The sequence below is a fragment of the Epinephelus moara genome, chromosome 5 (genome assembly GCF_006386435.1).
Source record: "Epinephelus moara isolate mb chromosome 5, YSFRI_EMoa_1.0, whole genome shotgun sequence".
Classification (NCBI taxonomy): Eukaryota; Metazoa; Chordata; class Actinopteri; order Perciformes; family Serranidae; genus Epinephelus; species Epinephelus moara.
Window position 1 is genome coordinate 14568517 of NC_065510.1, and position 24716 is coordinate 14593232.

Genomic DNA, 24716 nt, shown 5'->3' on the forward strand with positions numbered 1-24716 from the left:
AAACATCTGTAGGATTCATCGTCTGTGTTTTATCATATTATAGAATAACACGTTTCGCTGGAATGTGTCGATATTTGTGTCGATCTGAAAGTGTCTTTACAACAGATACAGGGACACTTGCAGAGCAGAGGAGCAATGTTTTGTTTGACGACACTGCAGGCTGATATTATCATCCAGCTGTAACAGATACTCTACCTTCTTCCTGGGTCGCAGTTTCTCCCTCCACTCCTTCAGCTCAAGGCTGTGCTCCTCGTCCAGTTCCTTCAGCTTCTGAGTCTCGTGTTCGATGAGCAGGTGGCACTTCTCGTTCTGAAACACACACAGAGAGGTAGAGTATAAAAACTGAGGGTTTTTACATGTAACTGTGTCTAAGGGCTGGGACACATGCTGCTTCTTTTACTGTATGGAAAAGGCAAGGTAGGGCACAAAGATCATGGCATGTGTAAGAGCCTTGAGGCTGTCTTTTTTGGCTAGGATGGTAAAGTAAAACAAAATGCATATAAAATAGTAGATAATTATCCATTTAACATGCTCAAATGTGTGACATTTTTTTAAGATATGTCTTTTTAAGATCTCAACCTGCAGCTGCTGGAGCTCTCGGATGTTGGCGTCACACTGCAGCTGCAGGTCTCTCATCTGGTTTTCATGTTTCTGATGCTGATGGAGCCTCTCGTTCTTTTGTCTCTTCTCCTCCTGGGCTGCAAACTGAAAGAGACAGACACAATTAGAGTTAAGAAATTTGAGCTCACTGTGTTTGGTTTGGCTTTCCAACAAATACAAGAAAATATAATTCTAGCTGATTTCATTTCTATAAAACATCCCATATGTCTCGTCACCTGTTTGACCTTCTCCCTCTCCTGCTCGGGGGTGATGGCAGCTCCAGTGATACGAAGGCTCTTCTTGAACATGGCCATGCGGGTCTTGGCCTCGCTGCGCTGAATCTTGGGCAGTCTGGTTTTCTCCTGCGTCTGCTTGTTCTTCAGCTCCTCGATGAGACGCTGGTTGTAGCGCTGCATCTGCTCCATCTCCTGTACAGGGCACCAGTAGACACACAACATTCAGGAAGCTTCCAGAAATACTTCTTCTAACTTAATGTTGAAATTTTGACAGAAACAAAACGACTATGGGGGGTTATGAGGTTGGAGGAGCAATTAAAGATGATTTCACCATATAATAAGGCCCTTATCCAGCCCGTACCTTCTCATGTCTCTTCAGCAGCTGATGTCTCTGCATGAAATACTGGTCTTTGAGCTGCTGTTTGAACAGCTGGTGTTTCTCCTGCAGATGGCGTTCTTCCAGCTCCCACATGGCAGCCTCTCGTGCTGTTCAAGTAAAAAAAAGACAAAGCTAAATGTATGCACAGAGGAACCATTCACAGGATTATTGGAGGGGCATATCTCCCAAACATAACGCCTCATCTTAAACCCATTCTGTATTACTAGACGGTCTGCAGAAGCTGAAGTTACCTCATTAGGAGTAAACAGCTGAATGCACGAGTCAACCAACATCAACTATACTAATGAGGTTTCAGCTTTTAAGCTTTGAACTATCTCACATTTTCTACTCACAGTGAAAGCTCTTTACCAGCTCCTAAAGCACAGTTACACCCCCCCGTGACTCGGTTCAGTGAGCATTTCTGAGAAGTGTTGTTTGTGCAGCTCCTGGCATATTAAGCATGGGATTAAGTCCCATGCAGTGCTAACTGCTAACAGGCTGCTGCTCACTGCAGTCATGTCAGAAGGAGCCGCAGTTGCTGCTGGTTGGGCTCAGAGTATTTCAGGCTTGTTTGCTGCTAATCTCACTCACCATAAATGAGATGGTTATGTTCAATGCTGAACGAGACACAGTAAGACTACAAAAATAAAACCTCCTGCTACTGCTAGACGGGGATTTGCTTTGTTAAAGGGAAAGCTCAATTTTTTGAACTGCGGTTGTATGGGGTACTTATCCATCGTCAGTGTATTACATACAGTAGATGTCTGTCTGTCGTCTGTCTGTCTGACAGAGAAGCTATGCAATGAATTTTAGCTACCTAAAAAAAAAAAATCCTAACAGTTTCAGTGTACGCTATATTACGAATATTTTCACCACTTTCCCTTTTCCTCAGACAGCCTGTTCTGGCAGAGGAGCCATAAACAGCTTCAGTTCCCCATCTTCGCTCAAAGCCACCAGACTCCACTGACAAAAACAGTAATTTCGGCTCGCTGAACACAGGAGCTGCTGGTCTACCGCTGCCTCGATCAGTTATCTAGTCTGTGTTATTGTGTGACTTTGGGGAATCTAAACTAACCCCATGAAACACCAAAGTCACACAATAACACAAACAAAATAACTGATCGAGGGAGCTGTGGACCAGCAGTGCCTGTGTTTAACAATCTTAAATTACTGTTTTTCTCAATGGAGTCTGGCTTAGAAGACAGCGATGTACCGGCTTCAATCCCTGTAGGACATCACTGTCTGACAGTAAGGAAAAGTAGTGAAAATATCCTAAAAAAGTAAGTACCTCATACAACCCCACTTCGAAAATGCAAACCACCCCTTTAAGGGATTGGAAGATCCTCCATGGTGACGGAGGGTAATGATTTCCAGGTCACAGGAGGATGTGAAGAAGCATTAGTCAGCATAATAAAAAAGCCCTTTGTCTCCGTCGGTGTTTATGTAATGTGATTTTGCACCAATAAAAAGTATAAAATTATTACTTGGCACAGCTCTAAGTGTCTTTGAATAAGACATGGATTAATTATTCACTCTCAGGAACACCTCTCTGCAGCTTAGACAGGGAAAGCAGGCAATAAACGAACATCAATTTGATGCCTTCATCTAACCTTCAAGGATTAAACCCTATGAGTGTATGTGAATATTGCAGTTTTACCACTTTCAAAGTTGTAAACTAAATCACACAGCGTCTGAAAAGCAACATGTGTGCCTTACAACAGTCCATCAAACTATCTACACCCTCTTAAGCTGTCTGATGGAGCAGGCGGTTCCATGTTATAACCATGGGAATATTCCCTGTCACAGTCCCTCCATCACACATGGTCTGAACACACCGTTACCCACTTGACACTTGACAGTAAATACAGCCAGTTGGTATATTACCTCGAAGAAGCTGCTGCTTGTGGTTGAGGCAGTCCCTCTCGATGGTGGCGAGCTCATGTTTGTGCTGCTGGATAATCTTCTTCAGAGAGCTGTCCAGATCCTGCTGCTGCTTCTGGAGAAACTCTTGTTCCTGGATGATGGATGACAGATTATAAATGACATGAGGAAAACAGTTTCAGACATTAATCTCCTAATCTATAACACACAGAGAATCCAAGAAAGGCGGAGAATCACTCAAACTCCATCCACAACAATCATCGATAAAGCCTAATTAGAGAAGCACTTTTATACACACACACTTCTGACAGATGGAGAGCATCATCCCCTGCAACAAAAACCTTTATCATTACATTAAGCAGGAAAAGCTTTGTGAGATCAACTCAGTTTGTGTGTGAGTGTTTGAATGTGTTTGCTGGCCTGGAGGCTTTCTGCCAAATTTACCTCAGGCTAAGCTCGGCTTGAGCTGATGAACCAGACAGTTACAACTGGCAATAAAGACCGTATCACCTGCTTGTCACATTAATCTGGCCTACTTGGCTCACCACACACACACACACAGGAACCTGACATCCTGCACGCTAATGAGGCTCTCAGTGATATACAGTAAGCAAGGTTTATATTGTCCCACGTCTCTAAATGTTTACACTTTGCCTCACAGATTGTAAACTTTGCATGTCATTAGGGACAAGGTAGAACATAAAGAACAAGCTATAAAGGTTTTTCAATACCAAGTACTAAACTTCAAGCACTGGCCACTACCTACTACTGCTCTGGTTCACTAGAGGACAATACTTGGGGGGAAAGTACAGCATTTTATTGTCATCGGAAACATTTGTCTTTGTGTGACCAAAGTAGAGATGTGCTAATAGCTTAGCACCATTTTAGGCTTGGTGTTGGCATGTACTGATGTAAGGTCTCAAGACAATCAAGTAGGGGTGTAACAATACACGTATTCGTATTGAAAAGTTTGGTACGAGACTTTTGGTTCGAATGACACCTTGAACTATCTTATTACATTTGGGAAATACAATATACAGCTTAAACTATGTTTAATATTATGCTCTCAGCGACACCAAGGCAGCCCACACGACGAACAGGCAACATGGTGTCTCTCCCCTCTGACCCCTCAACCAAAACCATTCTACGCCAGTGAGACACGCCGAACTAGCTTGTTGCGAGATGGATAGTAACGCCATTAGCAGACCAGAATAGAAGATCCTCCAATAACCTTCAGGTCTGGTATTTGTTTTAGCTGTGAATTATGAGAATCACGGCGAAAAAGTGGTGGATAAAAACAGACTGAGCGAAAGAACGAGCCACTGCACAGCCACAGACTCTCCTTAGCAGCACACGACCACCGAGCCAAAGCACGAGGCGCTGCACTGTGACAGACTGTCGTTCAGCAGCTAACTTTAGACCCACAGCACACTCCTGCAGCAGTGAGCAGTAACTGCCGGCGGGCCAGGAAGCTGATTCGGCCACAAAGACGAAAAAGTATGTTAGTGATGACAGTTTAGCTTGTGTTTACATGACTGTGATATTTACCAGAGATGATTATTTGTGTATTAATTAGACTGTACGACCTAAGAGAGCTCGTGGGATGCAGCAAATTTGCTGCTCACACACAATGGGCGAACAAAACTACACTGATACTATGCTCCCTAATGTCAGTAGTAACTTAGTTGTTAAATAGTAGGGAAGGGGATATGTCAAGGATGGCTTCAGTGCATCAAGGGGCAAGCTATTAGGCCCATCAAGAAAATCCTAGACAGAAATGTTACAGTCTAACCCCACAATTCAGTACCACAAAGTTCTCAGTCTTTTCACGTGTTTTCAAAAGATATTTTCTAACACGTATAATGTGTTTAGAAAGAAATCCGATTTCATTTTACCCGACTTTAACAAGCCCTGTTTTTTTGCCAGACAGTAATTCCTGCTTTGTTTTCATACATTTAAACTTTTAAATCAAGGAAACTTCTCTGGCATTTCTACTTTTTTGCTGTATCAAAAACATACCGAACACTGACACCACTGAGTCGTATAGAACCGAAGTGATAATTTCGTGAAATGTTACACCCCTAGTAAGAAGTCATGCTTTACAGGACAGTTCACCTCGAAATCCAAAATACATATTTTCCTCTTTTTTTCCTGTTTTGATGTGAGTTGCAGAGTGTTGGAGATATCGACCGTAGAGATGTCTGCCTTCTCTTGAATATAATGGAACTAGATGGCACTCAGCTTGTGGTGCTCAAAGTGCCAAAAAAATATATTTGAAAAACTCAACAGCAATGTCTCTTTCCAGAAATCATGACCTGGTTACTAAAGACAATCCACAGACCTTATTGTGAGCAGCGCAGACAGAAGTGTGTGTCTACTGCTAGCCCACCTAACACCACTGTGCAAGCTCACCTCAGAGATCAGCCAAGGAGGACGCGATTAATGTTAACATCTTGCACGAGCCTCTCATCCACCAGTAGATTCAAGCTTCTTTTTGATGGTGGGTGTTGCTCAGTCGAAATAAAAGACATGAAACTGCTCACAACAAGGTCTGTGGATTATCTTGAGTAACTGGGTCATGACTTCTGTAAAGAGACATTGCTGTTGAGTTTGTCAAATGAGCTTTTTTGGCACTTTGAGCACCACAAGCAGAGTGCCATCTAGTTCCATTATATTGAAGAGAAGGCAGACATCTCCACGGTTGATATCTCCAACACTCTGCAACTCACTCCAAAACAATCTCAATAAATAACTGATAAATGACACTACAAGTAAGAGGGAAAACATGTATTTTTGATTTGGGGGTGAACTGTCCCTTTAAGAGATGCAAAAGAAACCAAATTCTAAATCTGAGGAGGCATGAGATTACACACAGGGGTTTCACTTACATCCTGAATGGGAGCGCTGCACAGCGTGCACGAGGACAACTGAAAGGACTGAATCATAACATGAGCCACTCCCTGCAGATCACAGTACATTACCCCTAGGCACCACACTGAACACTGCAAATACACTCTGAGACTGTGACACTGCAAACTCAGATAGGTGGAGGGTTTGGAAAAATAAAGACAACTCATGGAAACTGCATCAAACAGCAAAGTAAATAACTGCTGGATAATGTTGTGCATGCCACCCTCACACACTTTGAAGCCTGCTCCATCAAAAGAAAAACAAAAGAGCAGAGAGGAACAGGTAGTGTATGTGTCAAAGTTCACAATTCACAGCAAACTGAGGACTCGTTACCTCCTCTGGTGGGGCTTGGATAATATCCTCTTTAATACGTTTCATGATAGCGCTTGTCACATGCTTTGGAGACAGGCCCACTTCCTGTTTGCCCTGTGTCGGGGGGGCAGCCATGAGCGATAGATGGAAATAAAATGAGACAAAAGCTGTGGATAGATTAGCACTACAAGACAAATAAATAAGAAGTGGCAGCGCAGACTGATTTAGCCCCAGTGAGGCTAAACTGCGGTTATGTAAAGTCTTATAAGACAGATCAGACAGAGGCCTGTGTGTGTGTGTCTAAGGATCAAAACAACCTGCTATAAATAGGAACTTTACAAGCCATCCCATCCTCCCAGGGGACTACATGTGGGCAAGGGACGTGAACAGAAATTGTGGTCCACATGCTAACCTCTTTCTTGCGGTTCTTCAGCATGTTCTGGTACTTGGAGAGTTCTTTGTCCTGCTCGGCTTTGATGCGTTTGGCCTCGTCCCGCAGGCGGTTGGTGTGCTCCTGCTCCAGCCTCTCGATGGTCTGCTTCTGCTGCCGCTCCAGGTTCTCCACCTCCTGGTCGTACTGACGCTTCTTACTCTGTAGAACAAGGACGATCGCATCATATCAGTGAAATTAGCTGAAGTAAATTCAGTTCTTTCCATGTGTAAAATGTTAGAGGCACAAAGTCTAAAAATGCTTTTCCAGAAGAAGAAATACAAAATTATGAGATAACAAAATCAATATTAAAGCTGTAGCTGCATAGGAAGGTCATACAAAATGGAGAGGCCATTAGCAGTATTCATCACTCTCAAAAGAGCCCCGACAGTAACTGTTATGCAAATTTTCAAAGGAATGTGAGCCAGCCAGCAGTTTAAAAGAGGCCTAATAGGCACTGTATGAATTGGTGATGAACACAAGCGCTGTTATAAACACTGCAAGTTATGTAATGTAATGCAACGGATTAAAAACAGTAACAGTAAAGTTGAACAGGTTCACCTACAGGGACATACAGAAAATGAACAGCTCAGTTGCGAGTGATAGACACGGTAATGACAACTGAAGGAAATCAAGTCATCCTTCACACAGTAACATGACCATTCACAAACTGCTCGTATCCAAGGTGAACTCACAAACACTCAGAATATTGTAAGAACCACAAAATCTGGATCTCTGCACAGTGGAAGAAACACACTTAGATGACTCATCGTCTTTCACACTTTTTCCTACATCTGGATGGGTTTAGAGGGTCAAAGCAAACCTGCATTTAACTTCCACAGAGTGGGTTCTTTTTATACACATCCCTGTTTCTTTTTCTTTGAATTTTCCCAGATCTCAAAGTTGTACAACACAGAAATGTCAGTTACTGTTTGTAAACAGGCTCGCCAGTGAAAGTGAGGGCAAAGCCAACCCCAGATTCACTCTCGTTTGGCGTGCCGCCTCGCTGTATTTGCCCTTTTTTCCAGCGCTTTGTCTCTTAGATGTGTGCTGCCTACAGCCTGGCACCTGGTAGCTCCCTTTTAATAAAGCCCCAACATCAGCAGAGCGCTGTGGGGTGTAAAAGTCATGAACACAGAAAATAAGAAAAAAAAAAAAGACAGAGGGCAGAGTCTCTGCAGAAAAATACTCACACACTTCTCATGGGTCAAGTGATGAATGAGAAAGATAACTTCAGTGTGAGTCAATGTTTCTTAGGAAATTCCTGCATAGTACTTCTTCAAGATGACAATGTTCTGTTGCACAACCTCAGCAAGAAGTGGGAAGCACTGAACCACCTCCCCAAAATGTTACATCACCAAATCTTCACAGGGGGTTTGGAGTGCAGAGTGCCAGGGTTATTTGCATTTTTTACGAACTGAAAAGTAAGTATACAACTCAGTGAGGTGCTCTGACAGCCAGGGGCGGCTGTATTTCTTATCAGATACCAATCACTTACTTAACACATATTACAGATATTCACATTTTCTCCATCCTTTGCTCTATTTTTGTTCAAAACACTCATTCTTTGACTGTTCCTTTAAGGGTCTCTGCGAAATTCAGATTATATGAGTTGTCTGACACGGTTAACAACATGGAGGTGGCTGAGCTATGCTAACTCAATAAACAGCGCTTAACAACAGCAACAGTGCTGACAGAGCTAACTACGTTAACTGGGGAGGATAGACTCTACGGCTCTGCAGCGACACTGTCCCCATATCAGTGTGAACTGCTGTATGAGCTAAGTGGAAAGCAGTGGCGATGAGCTCACCAAGGGATACACACAATCATTAACATGCAACATGGCCAGACTGGCTAACCAGAACAAACCACACACAACCACAGAAGCTACGATTACAACACTCACACACAGAGGTAGTGTGACCTCATTCTCTGGTCAGGACCCTGTTACTCCACTATATCTTTACACAGGAAATAGTGGTGTGCTGTTATAATATTGATCTGAATATCGCACACACAGACCCATTAACATCTTGCATTGTGTGTGAATTCAAGAACAAAATGACACATTATTGTTTAACTGAGGCCATTGCTCAGTCCTGGAGGTTTCAAGTGAATATTCATTTAAAAGCAGTTAATGCCAAAGCAGACGCAGGTTGTCGGGTTTAACTGACATATTTCCATACATTTAAATCTCAAAGGTGAAGGCAGAAATAGCAACTAACGGAAGAAATGATGATACTTCTGTTTTTTTTTTTTTTGTGAACATCTGAAGCAAAAGCCGTCCCACACAGAAAATACTTCCTCTTCAGGGAAATCAATGTGCTTGATAACAGTGAGCAGTGTAGTTACAGTGTCATTTTTAGTTCAAAGGGTGTGTGTGTGTTTTGAGGTGTGCCCTCTTGTATGTTTTAGAGCTTAAGAGGTCTTCAGAGAATTAAGTTTAGGTTAATACAAGAGTAAGGATGGGGGTGCACTTGTAGTTGCGATGGTTATGGTTGGGCGCTGGGGACTCGTGTTTATGAGGGTCCTGATGACATCTAAGCAGGAGTGCAACAGTTTAAATGAAGTTTGGGAATGACAGCTTTTACTGGAAATATGAATTTGTTTTTACTTCAGAAGCCACCATAACAGCTACTTCCTGAACTAATTCTGACTGAGCCACATTTTCCTTCATGCGTAGACAATGATGTAAAGCATGACTGTGACAGGGCTGAAGAAAAAACTGAGACGAACACCAACAAGGTGAAGAAAGGAAAAAAATTACAATTTACACATTTACAAAAGACTGGGTGGACTGGGCTGGCATGGTTGCCCGCAGAGGGAATATAAACATAACTGCCGTTTGGGTGGATGCAATTGAGACCACAGATTTGAAAACAAAGTTAGCAGTCTGACGCTTGACATTTCTGAGTTGAGTGACTCACCGTGGTCTCCTGTTCGAAGCGCCGGTAGATCTGTTCCTTTTGCTGCTGCAGCTTGTTGCTGAGCTGCTGCTGGGCCCTCTGCTCCTCCTTCTGCAGGAGACGCAGCTCCCTCAGCTCCTGGCGCCTGGAGAGGTAGAGAAAGGAGAGTGTAGCAGAGGAAAAAAAAGTTAATTATATGTATTTTTAGCATAAAGCAGATTCAGCATTTACAGATTCACTCCACACAGTCCGGTTGTACACTGAAGTTCCTGGGCAACATATTTACATCAAACTGATACCCAGTGTGTATGTACATGAATGATTACCTCAGGAATCTCATCTCCTCGTTCTTGGCATCATTGTCAGTGATTATCTTTGATGTAGTCACGCTAACTTCCACTCCATCCACAATGAATTTACGAGTCTTTTTCAACGTCTTCTTCTGACGCTTGTTGTCCTGGGAAAACAAGAAGTTAGAGTTTATAGATGTGACTGCAGTCAGGTGAGTCTGTGGTATAGTTTCTGATATCTGAGCATGTGGGCTGTGAGTTACCTGTATGGAAACAGATCCAGGCTCTTTTGTTTTGGACAGAAAGCTTGAGATGGACAGATTCAGGTCTACGCTGCTGTTATCGGCGGCTGAGACACTCCCTGAGTCTGAGTCTCTCTCTTTGTCATCCTTGGCTTTGTCTGGAACCGTTTTCTCATCTTCTGCATTTATCTTCTCCTTTTCTGTGAGCTTCTCTTCCTCATCTTTTGGGACTACTTTATTTTGCTCTGGTAGTGTCAATGTCACCTTGAGATTTTTGTACCGGTCCTCCTCCTCCTCTTGCTTCTCCTCCTCCTCTTGCTTCTCCTCCTCCACTGCTGGTGCGTTTGATTCCTCCACAACAGCCATCTTTTCCTCCTGAGGAGTCTCAGTGACCTCTGAACTCTCTGTGTTGGCCTCTGGATTGGCTGGAACCTCGGCTGTGTCCACTTCCTTTTCATCCTCGACTGCAATCTCCAGCTGCTGCATTTCCTTAGCAGGTGCCTCTGGTTCAGTCTCTGGTTCGGGGGAGGCAACGTCCTCTGCTGCCTCTGGAGGCGTTTCCTCCACTGGTGTCTCTTCTACCTTTTCATCCTCAACTGGAGTGTCCAAAGTCTCCTCCGTGTGCTCCACAGCTGGGGGAGCTGTGGGCTCTTCAACAAAGCTAGTTTCCACCACATGGTTGGCCACCGGGAGCTCAGTGGGTGTGGGCGTGGGCACAGACACAATTGGCTCAACTTTCTCAGGGACTGATTCCAAGATGGAGGGAGAGAGGGGGATCTTCTCATCCTCTGAGCTGGCGACACTGACATCAGAGGGGGCGCGTTTGTGGCCCTGAAATGGGAGCAGAAGTTACAGTTATGCCTAGTTCATACTACATGATACAACATACATGATTTTAGCCTTGAGCTTCCTCTTGCCAACAGTTTTTGGGGTTCCTCAACAAAAACACCCAATCTGAGGCAAATCAGTATTGGCTTGGCGCTCGCATAATGGTGCTCCATGACGCCCCCCCTAATATCTGCTGGGGACTTTGTCGGCAAGCTACAGCCAATGAGCGTTTGAGACAAGGGTTGAGGACAGAGACAAGCCGTGCAGAAGTGCTTTCCAGAGTATGTGTGTGTGTGTGTGTTTGAGAGACAGAGAAAAAAAGAGAGAGGGGAAGAGAAGGTGGAAGGTGGACTATTGCACGTAATGCTTCTGTAAGTTACTACCCTAATAACTTACTCACAACGCTGCTTTGTTAATTTTTTGACTTTGATATGAAATTGTGAGGTGTGAACAGTACAACAATCCGATGACTTCGAAATCGTGTACTGAAACCTCGGCTTTGGACAAGCTAAAACACAATGGGTTTATATAGTTTATGGACAAAAAAAATGCATCAGCAAACAATTCTTATAGTCGTTTTTTAAGCAATACTGCTGATTTGCTTTTCAGTGTGGTATACTGAATATCTTTGGGTTATTGGGATTAATCAGCAGGTTAATCGATCATTAAAATGATTGTTAATTGAAGCTAGGGCTGGGTAATACATCAATATTATATCAATATCATGATATGAGACTAGGTATCGTCTAAGATTCTGGATATTGTAATATCTCAAGTGTTGTCTTTTCCTGGTTTTAAAAGCTGCAATACAGTAAAGTGATGTAATCTTTTGAACTTACCAGACTGTTCTAGCTGTTAAATTATTTGACTTTACCCACTTTGCCATTATATCCACACTACTGACGATTAATTATCGCCAACAATTTCCCCCCGGGGATCAATAAAGTATCTCTGATTCTGATTCTGATAAATCTCATTGTGAAAATATTTTGTTAAGGCAACAACAGTAACTCTTACAATATTGTCAAAATAATAACAAGGTATTTGGTCTAGAATATTAAAATTTTCTCCATATCGCCCAGCCCTAGTTGAAGCAACAATCACTAGATAAAATACTAAACTGTTTATACTAACAGGCTCACAAATGCAGTAGTGCTGCACCTAATGATGATGAATTAATGGGACAATTATTTTCCAAATCTATTGCTCAATAATCATCTTGATTATAAAATGTCAGAAAAGTGTGACAATTACCCAAAGCCTATTTGAATACTGTATTCAGACGACTTGTTTAATCCAACTAACACTACAAAACAAAAAGATATCCAATCTACAATGATATAAAACACACAAAAAAGAACAGTAAACTCTCCAACTTGAGAAGGTTGAAATGACTTAAATTACTGTTTATCAAAATAGTTGATCAATTTTTCATCTATTGATTAACTGACTTGTCATTTCAGCTCAAGAATGAGCTCATAAACAAAAACAAAAAAACCTCAACTGCAAGCATTTCCCCAAACAGTGCAAATTCCTCTAGCAAACCTTTTGCTAACAGATTTTTCGTACATGTTTACCCACCAGGTGTGCTTCTGTCTCTTCCTCCTCCTCTTCCTCTTTGTGGTCTTCGATCTCCTCTGTGACCTCTGCCTTCGCCTCAGCTATGAGCTCCCTCAGGGGCCTGCTGTCAGTCACACTGGACACAAATGAGTGCTGTGCAGAAGACAAATAAAAAGAACACGATTAGAAATCAAGATTTAATTTACATGTTAACACCCTGTGCGTGGCATACAGTGTGGCAATAAAGCACTTAACAAAGTTGGCAGCAAAGACTGGACATCCCACAGACAACTAATCCCATAGAGTTTGAGATATAAATTGCTCACAGTATAACAGACAGTTCTTTTTGACTATAAAAGGCACAACAAAGTACATTAAAAAAAACCAAACTAAACGACACGGAAAATATTTCAAACTTTCTTTCCTGCATCTTTCTGTTACTCTTCCTCTGGAGTTTTCACCTGTCTGCGTTAATGATTTAACAAAAAACAAATGAATTAATCAATCAACTTCTTTAATGCAAACAAAGATAAATGACACACACACACACATACACACCCACACACCGACTGCATCTACATCTCTTGACCACCTCACCTTTGGCTTAGAAATCTGCTGCACGTATTCTATCGCTGGCCTGAGAATGTGAAGCTTCTTCGATATCAAAACCTTCATCGGTGGCAGACCGCTATTTTGTATTTTCAAGCCCATCGAGTCGTCCTCTATGCAGTACAGTATTTCCTGTGTGTGTGTATCAATGTGTCCTTACTGCCTGTCTGTAAATAAGTGGCTCCGACTTGGTGAGCACCTTAAACCCTATGGAAAAAGAAAAGCCTGCACAGCTGACGTCAGCTTAGGCACAAAGGGATGAGTGTCAGTCTTGCCAGGACACACGGTTCAGTACTCTGACGTGACACCGAGCAGGTAAACAGATGTCGTCTAGGACTCTGCTGATACGGTCTGAATGGCAGCTGGTGCGTGGGAATGGGATGGGGCATGAGGATTATGGCTCTGGGGCTGGGGGAGCTGATCGATAGTGAAATAGGGGTTCAGAGCTTATGTGAAAAAGCTGTGTGAATGTTTAAGAGAAAAGTACCTGCAGCAGTTGTGAAGAATTCCACCTGTTGTCGACGTGCTTGTCCAGACACCGCTTTAAGAAATCACTGAATTCTGGGGACCTGAAGGGTGGAAGTAGTGACAAATGGACTTGAATATAATAAAATAACAAATGTATTGCTCTTCTACATCAAGGATCTCTTCCTGTGTCATGAAAACTGACTGACATGAAGGCAAACATTTAACACACACAGCACAGTTATGCAAAACTAATACACGGCCATGCAAAGCAGTGTTCCTGACAGGATCATACTGCTTCACACTGCAACTCACCAGCGTGATGGCTGCATCAGGGTGGGAGGATCCGACTTGGCTATTTTCAGCAGAACTCTCATCGGGTTCATCTCGTGATTGGGCGGCTCAATCTGTGCCAGCTCAATCAAGGTGACCCCGAGGGACCAGATATCAGCCTTGTAGTCGTATGGACGGTCCTTGGACGTCTCGCACATCACCACCTCTGGAGCCATCCTGGACGGAAAGAAGGGAAGTCAGTGAAAGGAGACATGGGGCCCTATCTTACACCTAGCCAGTGCGAAGCAAGACAATGATCACAGTTGCTGGCTAGTCTCACATGCTGATCCACACTCCTCCGGTTTTAAACTGGGTATCCTAATAATAAGTTTAACCAGCTACTTATTTCTGGTGCTGCGTCCCCTGCTATTTAAAGGGCACATTATTCAGATAGTAAGATGTGCCCATGTGTACACTCAAAGACCCACACAGGAATGCGCAGATGGACTGCAGGTGGGTGAAATAATACATCATTAATGAGGAAAATATTACATTGGAGACTGTGCATAATGATCATGTCTGTCTGGCTCAACTTAATCACTTTGAGTGGATGATTATTATAGCTGATTCTTTAAATTTCTCCTGCAGATTGCTATCTAATTGACAGCTGTACATTTATTACATTAATTAATTAAGTAATGAAATGGACAGCTTCATGACATCACCCAAAGTTGGTTTCCCCGATGTGCATGCGTTTTTCGCTGGATCAAGTATCACGAGAGTAAAGTTAAAAAACCCAAAATAGAATTACTGTTGGTCCAATATTTTTCCATATGTTGTCATGTATGAAAAGACCCAAAATGAACCCTGTAAGCAGATTACTTGATTACTATAAGCAAAGATATGATTCTGTCCTAAGCTTTTTGATCCATATAAGCATTAGTTAATCACTGCATCATGATTTCTGTGAGCAGTTTCCACTGTAATTACGTTCTCTAAAATGTGAACATAGCAGAGCTGCAGAGCTGCTGTCTGACTCCCCATTAAGAGAGACGCTGTGTGCATTTACACATGAGGAGCAGCGTAACTTCATTAATTATTTAAGAAGCCAAAAGTTTAGTTGTGTTTCCTCTGTCAAGTTTATAACTCGTTTTTTTTTAGTTCTGCTGCTTAAATATACCATATTTTCTACAGTGACACTGCTGCTCTTACTGCATTACCCTCAGCAGGAAACCACTCTGTTCTCCAGTTTGCTGAGTTCCCCATGTAAGTAGCAGCGAGTTAAATGCAGGAGCACTTGGATTTTAAAGGGAATGGGAGAAAACACACCTACGATAAAGTAAGGGACTGAATACAACCCCTTTGCCCCTTGTGCTTTACTCTGTGCCCAGATTATGCACTTGTGCTATTCACTTTAGACCATGTGCTACAGATGGTTTAAACAGACCCCATGGAGTTAATGGATCTTTATTCTATGTTGTGCAAGAAAGGCAAACCTGATCATGATTAATGTAATTTTTTCTTTCACCAAAAAGGGGTTTTATTGTCTTTGAAAACATTGCTTTGTTTTATTCCACTCACCAGTAGGGCGTTCCAATGAAAGAGTCTCTCCTCTGCAGGGTTTTAGTGTTTTTGGCAGACACACCGAAGTCAGCTGGAAGACATGTGACAAGGCAAACCAGAGATTTGCCGCAGGAACACCACGGTCATCATTTATTTTCCGAATGTAGCCACACAAACCAAACAAGAACAGAATGAAAAACTGTCCCTCTGAGTGGCACCATTGCTAATCTCGTCAGTGCATGAAATGAACAACAAATAACACAGCTCAAGAAATCATATGCTGTTATAACATTCTTCCTACATTTGCATGATTACATCATGCCTTGTTTGTGTCATGTGTAACAGCCCATCAGCATCCCGGCACAGGCATCTCTGTGTGTGTTATGTCACTGGACAAAATGCTTGTTGTGTATTCCTTCACTGAGCCCGTTCCATCCACCAGCGGTGACTCATACCCCTCTAAGTAAGCTACGTTACTTCATCTGCTGTGGATACATGTTTGTTTACACACTGAGCTGCACATCCAAACAATTGCTATTGTGCATAAAAGTCACTAATTCGTGTTATAATGCCTGCAATGGCCATGAAACAGTGAGACTGTACTGTTTAAGTCACAGTGAATTTCTTTTACAGTTCCCAAAGGCACATTCCACTGATTTCACACATCAAGTTCAGTAAACTTGTCACAAAAGAAATCGATTTAGCCTGTGTAAACATTTGTATAATGCCTCATCTCATGCTTTCTAACAGCACTAAGTCCCAGAATGTACCATAAACATGGTACTTAAATTCCACACACAAAACTTGATCATTCTGGAAATCTTACTTCCATAGAGCATAATGCCATGAGAAGGATCATGTGACCTTTACAAAGTAGTGAAGTTGTTCTCTATATGACACCACATGATACCGCAGCTTGACACACTTTTTCTGTTAGAGCGACCGGTGTGTGAATGACGAAACCCAACACCCTCCTTTGATAACTGAACCTAATGATGTATTTGACCTGCATGTGTGAAAGCAGCTATAAATGGATGGTATCGTTGCGCAGAGCATTCCTATGCCATTTCCAGCAGTTATATCATGAGAAAACATGAGATAAATACATGGAAGCTATGGCCAAAGGCACAGAGCCTACATTGCTAGACTGTGAACTCATTTATGGTTTTTCCCCTAGAAAAGTAAAAAAAAAAAAGAACATTACCGAACCAGGAAAAATGTACTTATGCAGCGAGACAATTCACCCTACTGTAGCTCTTAGCTCTCTCCTGTATCCTTTATGTATTACACAGATTACAGTTTCACAATCACATAAAGTCTGCGTTTTAAAGGAGACAGTGTTGGTAGCTACCCTGTCTGGAAAAACTGTGCACTTCATAAAATACTATGTACTGACTCATACAAGAGTAAACCCCTGCAATCATCAATTATGACCCACGAGAAGAGCGTGGCAGTGTCTTCATCTGCAGAGACTCTGCCCTCTGTCTGTATTTTCTTCTTATTTCGCTGTGTTCAGGATGTTCCTGGACACAGTGTGCAGGTGAGATCAGGATGTCATGAGAAGGTAGCAACCAGTTCCCTGACCGTAACGACGCATTTCCACCAGATCCAATGACAAAGGGCTTTGTATTCTTTTCCCAGTGAGAGCAGAAAACGAAGTCACGCAGTGCATGATGGGTGTTGTAGCGTGCTTGGAGGATGTGTTTTGGTGCATTTGCTGGTCTGTATTTGCATAACTCAACTTTATGCAAATAAGTCTGTCCAGCGTGATGTGTCTGGCTCATGAAACTTGGACCAAACTCTCAAACTAGGTGATGTGGTTCGAAAATGAAACAAGATTCAGCAGTGGCACTGCATATTTTCTGGTCTCAGAAGTTTTCAGAAAGATTTTGGTGGATTGTTCAGACAGAGAGTTTATGAGACAGGTCATAAAAAATGGCAAGCAGAGAACCAGGGGCCACCCAACTAGCAGCACAACCTTGCCAGATCTGATGGAAATATAGCACAAGCAGCAGGCATCCGAAAGAGAGCTGCGACAAAACACAATAGTATACCTTTAACAGCTGAATTTAACTTTGCCCTTACCCAGCTTGACATCCCCGTCCAGCGTGAGGAGGATGTTGCCAGCCTTCAGGTCTCTGTGGATGATTTTGTTGTCGTGGAGGTAGACGAGGGCCTGCAGAGTCTGCTTACACACCACCCGGATCTGAGGCTCTGTCAGGGGTCTCTCCAGTTCTACCAGGGATCACACAAACACATGATCAGAATTCCTGACCGTGGAGTACACTAATGCAACCTAATCACAGATGGTAATATGAGCTGAGCTGCAGTCATTGTATTGATGACTGAAGAATGTAACATGCAGGTGGCCTACAGAGGTATGTTGATGCCATAAAATGGCCATTTTTTCACTTTGCTGCACAGTGCTGCTTTGTGAACAGTTTCCTGTTGGACGTTACAACCTGTATGCAAAGTGGAAATGCTGACTCACCGAGCATGACAGCATCCACAGCCCCTCCCGCGCAGAACTCGATGAGGATCTGCAGACAAGGGGAAAAAAGAACACAGTGTGTTTTTCAGTGCTCGCAACACAGGTATCTGTTGATTTAAAACAGTGGCATCAAATAGTCTTTATTACGCACTCATTATTTAGAGATTAGCAGGGACCTATGCAACAAATATTTCACATAGAGGTGAGTGCAGGCCATTCATGGGGCAACAATGCTCTGGTTGAACTCAGTGACCTGTCAAATCTATAGTGAAGGTCTAGAAGGTTCTCAAGTTCAGAGAGACATGCTTGCCTCTGTGTATTTGGTCTGTGGAACATGCATAGTATACAAACAAAACTCAAAGACATCATCATTATTATCACAAACCCTAACTACTCATTGCCTAAAACAATTTGAGAATGAACCTCCACCCAGCCTTCGTGAATGAAACACCCTGAGCCCTTAAAGGCATTTAGGAGCTTTCAGTATGGTGGTTGATGTAAGAGGATTGGCCCAGTTGGGGCCACATTGTGGAAAAGGTTTCACACAGCTGCTCGGTAGCTCGCTAGCTATATTGCCAGACCTCGGCCTTATTCTGTAAATAGGATTAAAGTTTCTATGGACACAGCACTTCAGGCAGGGGTGAGTATGATCATGGCAGAAGGTAAGGCAGAGCATCTGGAGCAGAGCGTCTTTAGTAAGCTTAGACACGAGGCTTGCCTCACAGCATGCTGCTTTACTCCTCCACACTGAAGTTTGGGGAACCTTTGGCCAAAAGTCACACATACAGGAAGAAGAAGTAAAGCCGCAATTGTGAAATTTTGCAACCCACTGAGAAACTAATTGTGGTTGATACATTGGGTGAGGCTCTAACTTGGTTACAGGGTCAGCCTGCATTCAAAAGGGCAAGTGACAAAATCTTCTATGAGCCTATTTCCTAAAAAAAACCTTAAGACTATATCCACACAAAATCAGATGTCGCAGCGATTAGCCGCAGGGTTGTGTAGCGTTGTGGGAGTGTAACTTAAATGGCCCATTTGTGGGGAAGTGGAGGGTGGAGAGAAGGCAAATCTCCTCATCTCGGTATTTGTCTCCTGTATGTTTGTTTATGTTGGCTTAAAAGAGCTGTAGAATTCTTTTCAATCATCATTACTGTAGTATCTTTACTGCCACAGAAGACAAACATGCACGCAAACACAGACAAGTGAGTGATCTTTGTGACATAGTACACACAAGCTGTTAGTGCATTTACTCACTATAATATTTAATGGTAGAAAGGGACTGACTGATTATCGGTTATATAACTAGCCACTGCAGCCTGACATGGAGTTGTGTCTCTCCGAAAGATGATCTGTTTCAACTTTTTGACGCAAGCCACAGCATTTTGCTTTTTTGGCATCCCCAGCAGCCCCGCTGCCACAGCCTGGGTGCACTGCCGACATCCGGATGAATGGGAGGACTCATGTTTTCACCGCAACACCTGATTTGGTATGAATGCAGACTAACGCTAACTCTTCACCAAAGTTCAATGGCATTCCATTATTCAGTCGGGCTTTTCAAGACTGTTCTACTTACAACAACAAAGCCCTTACAAGACATACAATGCCTGGAGTCTCAGAACAGTCTTGGCTATTCAACACGCACACCATTCTAGTGTTTCTCTGTAGGCGTGCTGTTGTTTTAATGGCTCTGCCGCCGTACAATGGCCCCCACAGAGGTTTTTCAGAGTGGCAGCAGGCAGAGAGGAACCACGGGCCAGGGCTGTGGCTTCCTCTCCCACTTGTTTATTTGACACACACACAAACACATGCATAAGTGTGCACCCACATATTTTCTAATCCATTCATGTGGCACACAGAGGAAGGATGTGAGACTGCGTATGATCTCACCCTCATGTTTTGAGGCCTAAAAGGATGAATATATTAGCAGCACCTCAGTCTGGAGCTGAGACACTGTTGCTGTGCAACAGAAATTATAGCGTAACAGCAAAAAGGGACACAAAGATCAAATGGGTGACACAATTTAGGATGCAATTATAAGGTAAGTCGCCTCCTAAACCTCCTGGGGTTGTGTGGAATGAAGTCTTTCATCCGCAGAAGGAAATGTCCTGGACACTTTCTCCTCTTTGCACGAACAGGTGCCACACAGGCCGAGATAAAAATCAACAGACAACCTCAATCAGGCTGCGGCCATTGTTCAGAGGACAATGGGGAGGAAAAGGGCTGAGAGCTCAATAAAATGCACTGAAATTAAATACTCAGGTAATCATGAGAGTTTATAATGACCTGTGGTTTTAGATGCTTTAGACACTGTCCACACAATGGTGCATGTTTTAATTGCTTAGCGTGTTTGGTACGCAATTTCAGTAGGTGTTTGTGATAAGAAAGAGAAAATACCCAAATTACTGGGTTGGACCAACCTGTGATCCATCTCAGTCACTGAGTTCCTCTTACTAATTGTTCATCTGTCATGAACACTTCCCTTGCATTTAGACTTTGGGTATAATCCATATCTATTGACACAGGTTTGCTCCATGGCCAAAGTAAAAGCCACTGAGGCACTATATTAAACTACTAATCAATATTCCCTGGCGATGCTCCAGTGGTGTGACACCTAAAACTCTGCTTTGTGTTGCAAAGAATAGACCAATGTGTGAGAGCTTTCAAAGACAACAGATTACCAAATATACATGCTTCCCTTTGAAACAAGTGGCTGCAACAGAGGTATTTAAAAGCAGGCTCATCTCAAAAATCAGATGGATTATAAACTGGTATGATGATTAACAGCTCTAAAAGCTGCTTGTTTCTGCTGCTGCTGTGAACTTTGGCCTCATATTTTGATAAGAATACTACAGTAGGAAGTGAACTTGTATAATACTGCAAAAGCCCTGCAATAATAGTTCAGTGATGCATGTTGAAGGCACAGATACAACTGTGAGGGACCTACTCTGAGCCCATGTTTCCATTAGCATAACAACTGGAGCACAGGGTATTTCTTCTGCGACTTAACAGAACAAATTTACGGTGATTTATTTTTACCACAACATTCGCTCTAGGTTTTGTCCACGTTTTGGGCTGTGCAAGCTGCACCGCTGAAAGCTTTTATTGGATACTCCATTATAATAAAAAGATTGGTCTAGTTTGTGTTTCAGAAGGAAGCTTTGCTTACTCAAACTGCTGTATTAGGTCCCTGTGTTCCTCTCCTTGGGTGATAATACAGAGGAAACAGTGATGACATGTCTCTCTGGAGAGCTCTTCCTTCTACTCACCCAGAGTTTGCCCTCATAATAGAAAGCGTCGAGCAGTTTGACAATGTTTTGGTGGTCGCAGGAGGCCAGGATGTCAATCTCCACCATGTAGTCCTCCAACTCCTCCTCGGTCTTTGTGTCAATAACTTTGGCTGCAGCGAGGATTCCCGTCTGTTTGTTCTGAGCCTGTAGGATGAGAATGTTATAGCCAGAGGAGTCATGCAGTTAGTGTGGTCACAGTCTTGAGTCTTGTTGTCTTGTGTTCTAATATAGTTCAGAAAATTTGTGTTTGTTCTTATTTTACTGTTCCGGATCAAAACATGTAATCACATAGACTCAGAGAAGGTCAAACTTGGTTTATGCTGAAGTTGTCTTGACCTCAGACCTGCAGCAACCACCTCACACAGAAATCAAGAGGATCTAAAAACAACACAAACACTGTCCGCCTTGTTGCGTGTCTGAATAAGTTAGCAGAACACGAGACATGTCTTGCTAAAGTGGAAATTTCTCCTGTTTGTTTTGGCTCCTCTGCAGGCAGGATGTGCTCAATGAAGTCGCCGCTGCGATATGGGATGCAGCCACTTCCTGGTGACCTGCCCGTGTTCCGCAGTCAGCCATACACGTCATTTAAAAAACATAAACTCACATAATTTACTCATCAGCACTGAGGCAGACAGCTTGTATTTCACTATGAATCAATAAAGCACCTACTATCACAGTGATGCACCGGTGCACTGGGGCATAACAACTGGTATGGCCCAAAGCCCAGACATACATAACACTGCAATTTACTATTTGTAGATCTTCAGCTTGACTCTGGAATTTGATTTCACTGCCAGTGGGACAAACATGAACGGCTTCCATGAAATTACAATAATAGGGATCTGTTTTGGTATTTTTCCTTTCCTGAGCTGTAGGCCCACTTCACGTGAGCCTTGCTGTTGGAACGCTGGGAAACTGGCAACCTGTGACTACATCATTGTGCAAGAAGATCAGGCTTAATTCAAGTATAATACAAAGTAACACCGGCTCGAAATCTTGGGTAAGTCCAACTATTTCAGAGTCTCCAAAAATAGCATTTGGCAATAAAGAACAAAAACAGAGCACGTAGGCTGCGTTCATTAGCCACAGACTTCCTGGTATTAGATTTGGTTGGGCCCTCCTGTGTGATAAAATTTACTGTCACTCATGCAAATGAAGCTTCTGGCTCCAGCAATGCATTAGGGTCATGCCAAACAATGGCACCATTAAAACAATGACAAGGGAGGTGTTTTGACATTGGGTCAGCTTTCCGAAAATGTAAAGGGCAAATTTTTTGGCTGGCTTGTTGGAGCTTCTAGAAACAGCTGAAGAGCAGATATGGGAGCAAATAAGACACAATTAAGTTTTGACAGCCACTGAGTACTGCATTGTGAAATTTAAACACTATTGCATACATAGCATTTAAATACTTTACTTTGAACCCATGTATCTGAAATTATTTGTTCTGATTTACCTCTCAAATATGACATTTCTTCACTGGCAATTTCAAAGGCTGAATTTTAATAGATTGTTTTCAATGGTGACAAATTCAGATCTGAATCTGATTCCAGTTGCACAATAAAAAAAATTATTCGGGCTGCACAAATTTGATTGGTTACATTCAGACCTAACAATTCAAGCTGAAAAAAATTCAAGTAGCAAACATCCCAGATACCCAAGACAAAATAGGCAATCGAGCCTGAATTTTATGACCAATTAAAAATTTGACTAATGTTTTATTTGAAAATTTTCATCTTGAATTTTTAGATCTGAATTTGAATAAAACTTGGAGAAAAATAAGGATTTTATAGAAATGATATAGCATTAAAATCATTTTTGTAAGTTCAACAGTGTGCAGGAGTCTTTTCTACAAGTTTTATTCTTCTTGCCCTTCTCTTCTGAATTTGAGCAATCTGAATCTAATTTTTTTGAAATCATGAAACTTAAATGATGAAATGATGAAATTCAGCTTTTGAAATTGAAACTTAGGAAATTTCATATTACAGTTTCAAAGAGGTAAATTCAGAACATATACATTCAGATGCATGCTGTTCAAAGTAAAATATTTAATTGCAATGAATTCAGTGGTGTTTAAATTTTAATATCAAATATAAATGGCTGCTGAAATTCAGATATTTATGTTGCTTATTTCTTTTCATACAGAAAGGATAAAAACATCACCATAAAAGTGTTCCTGCCCTGGAAATATCACATTTCTGACTGGTCCAGTCATTGTTTATTTCTGTATGTATATGACAAAGACAATGTTTAATTCTCAACTTGACTTGCCAGTGACACCAGTTAGTGAAGAAGTAATGAGGGGATGTTTTGACCATTGCATGTCTGTCACATGTAAACAAACTTCATGGGGAAAGGGGTAAAACAACAGAGCATATGTTGGATAATTGTAGAGGGACCTCAGCAGTTATATTTGACACCACCTCTGCTGTGGTGCTGGTGTAGTTACTGGTTTGAAGATGGGTGGGTCACAGCAATACAAGATTGGGGTGACACTGCTGGTACTTTGTGTCAGGATTCAGAAAGAGACTGTTGGGTGCAGACAGGTCACAAGACTTGAGTTTAGCACCATATGATTTAAATCAATCAAATAAAGGAAAGGCTAGGGTTACTGCCACAACGAGCAGCTGTGCAGGAGACATTACCTACCTTGAACACTTTTCCAAAGGCTCCATCTCCCAGTTCACCTATTATCTCCCATACTTCCTCTGGATTTTCATCCCTGCGCACGTGCTCATATTGTTTCTTCTTCTTCTCTGCTCCCAATTTAAATATCTTACGGAAATTAAAAAATGACATACTGAGTCCTGGGTCATTCACTTGGAAAGCTGACAAAGGAATTAAACTTTAAACCACTGAAGCAGCTTCTTTGAAGAGTTTACTTTAGCATAAGTTCTTGGAGTACCATACTGTATGTGTCCCATTAACGCTAGTTATAAATATCCGCCAGGTCAACACAGTGTAGCTTTCATAACAGTCGGGATCAAACCTAGCCTAGCCTTTGACACTGTTTCGGACAGTCCAGAGAATAGCCTTTGCTCTTCGGGTCATTGTTAACCCCAAATGAATAGCTAACGGTTAACGCAGACGTGTCCTACCATCTGATATCCGCTAAAAACACGACTTTATTTTCATGCAAAGTAGTAAGAGAAGAAGAGAAGCTCGCCGTTGTTCCAACTCCTGACGACCCACTGGCCCGACAACCCTGTGGGGCTCTTTCTAAACCAAAAGAAAAAAAGGATGAGTAAGGCGTCCTCCAAAATAGTTGTAGTCCACAGAAGAAGTCATTAGTTTCCTTGAGGGTGAAACGGGAACAGTTAGTCCATACATTAGCATTCGCTAAAACGGTTAAAAAACAGTCATCTTCCCCTTGGTGTGAGACGGGTTTAGTAATCTAGCGGATTTAGTGTCGGTGCGCGTTCACGAGTGCGCGCGACAGCTTCTTTCTCTTCGTCCT

The 24716-nt window shown here is 42.4% G+C and overlaps 1 protein-coding gene across 1 annotated transcript in view; it reads right to left on the reverse strand.

The window, feature by feature from the left end:
- Window positions 1-24670, reverse strand: part of slkb (STE20-like kinase b) — a 27622-nt gene extending 2952 nt beyond the window's left edge. Inside the window, exons 1-17 of the mRNA XM_050043843.1 lie at window positions 23909-24670; window positions 21242-21406; window positions 17976-18024; window positions 17570-17719; window positions 15503-15575; window positions 13964-14158; window positions 13671-13752; window positions 12596-12727; window positions 10208-11017; window positions 9981-10111; window positions 9676-9799; window positions 6731-6910; window positions 3100-3229; window positions 1198-1322; window positions 837-1028; window positions 580-705; window positions 196-309 (exon numbers count right to left, since the gene is read on the reverse strand). Of these exons, the coding sequence (XP_049899800.1) occupies window positions 196-309; window positions 580-705; window positions 837-1028; window positions 1198-1322; window positions 3100-3229; window positions 6731-6910; window positions 9676-9799; window positions 9981-10111; window positions 10208-11017; window positions 12596-12727; window positions 13671-13752; window positions 13964-14158; window positions 15503-15575; window positions 17570-17719; window positions 17976-18024; window positions 21242-21406; window positions 23909-24058 (2928 nt within the window). The 5' untranslated portion in view covers window positions 24059-24670. The remainder of the gene's footprint in view (window positions 1-195; window positions 310-579; window positions 706-836; window positions 1029-1197; window positions 1323-3099; window positions 3230-6730; window positions 6911-9675; window positions 9800-9980; window positions 10112-10207; window positions 11018-12595; window positions 12728-13670; window positions 13753-13963; window positions 14159-15502; window positions 15576-17569; window positions 17720-17975; window positions 18025-21241; window positions 21407-23908) is intronic.
- Window positions 24671-24716: the final 46 nt, after the last annotated feature.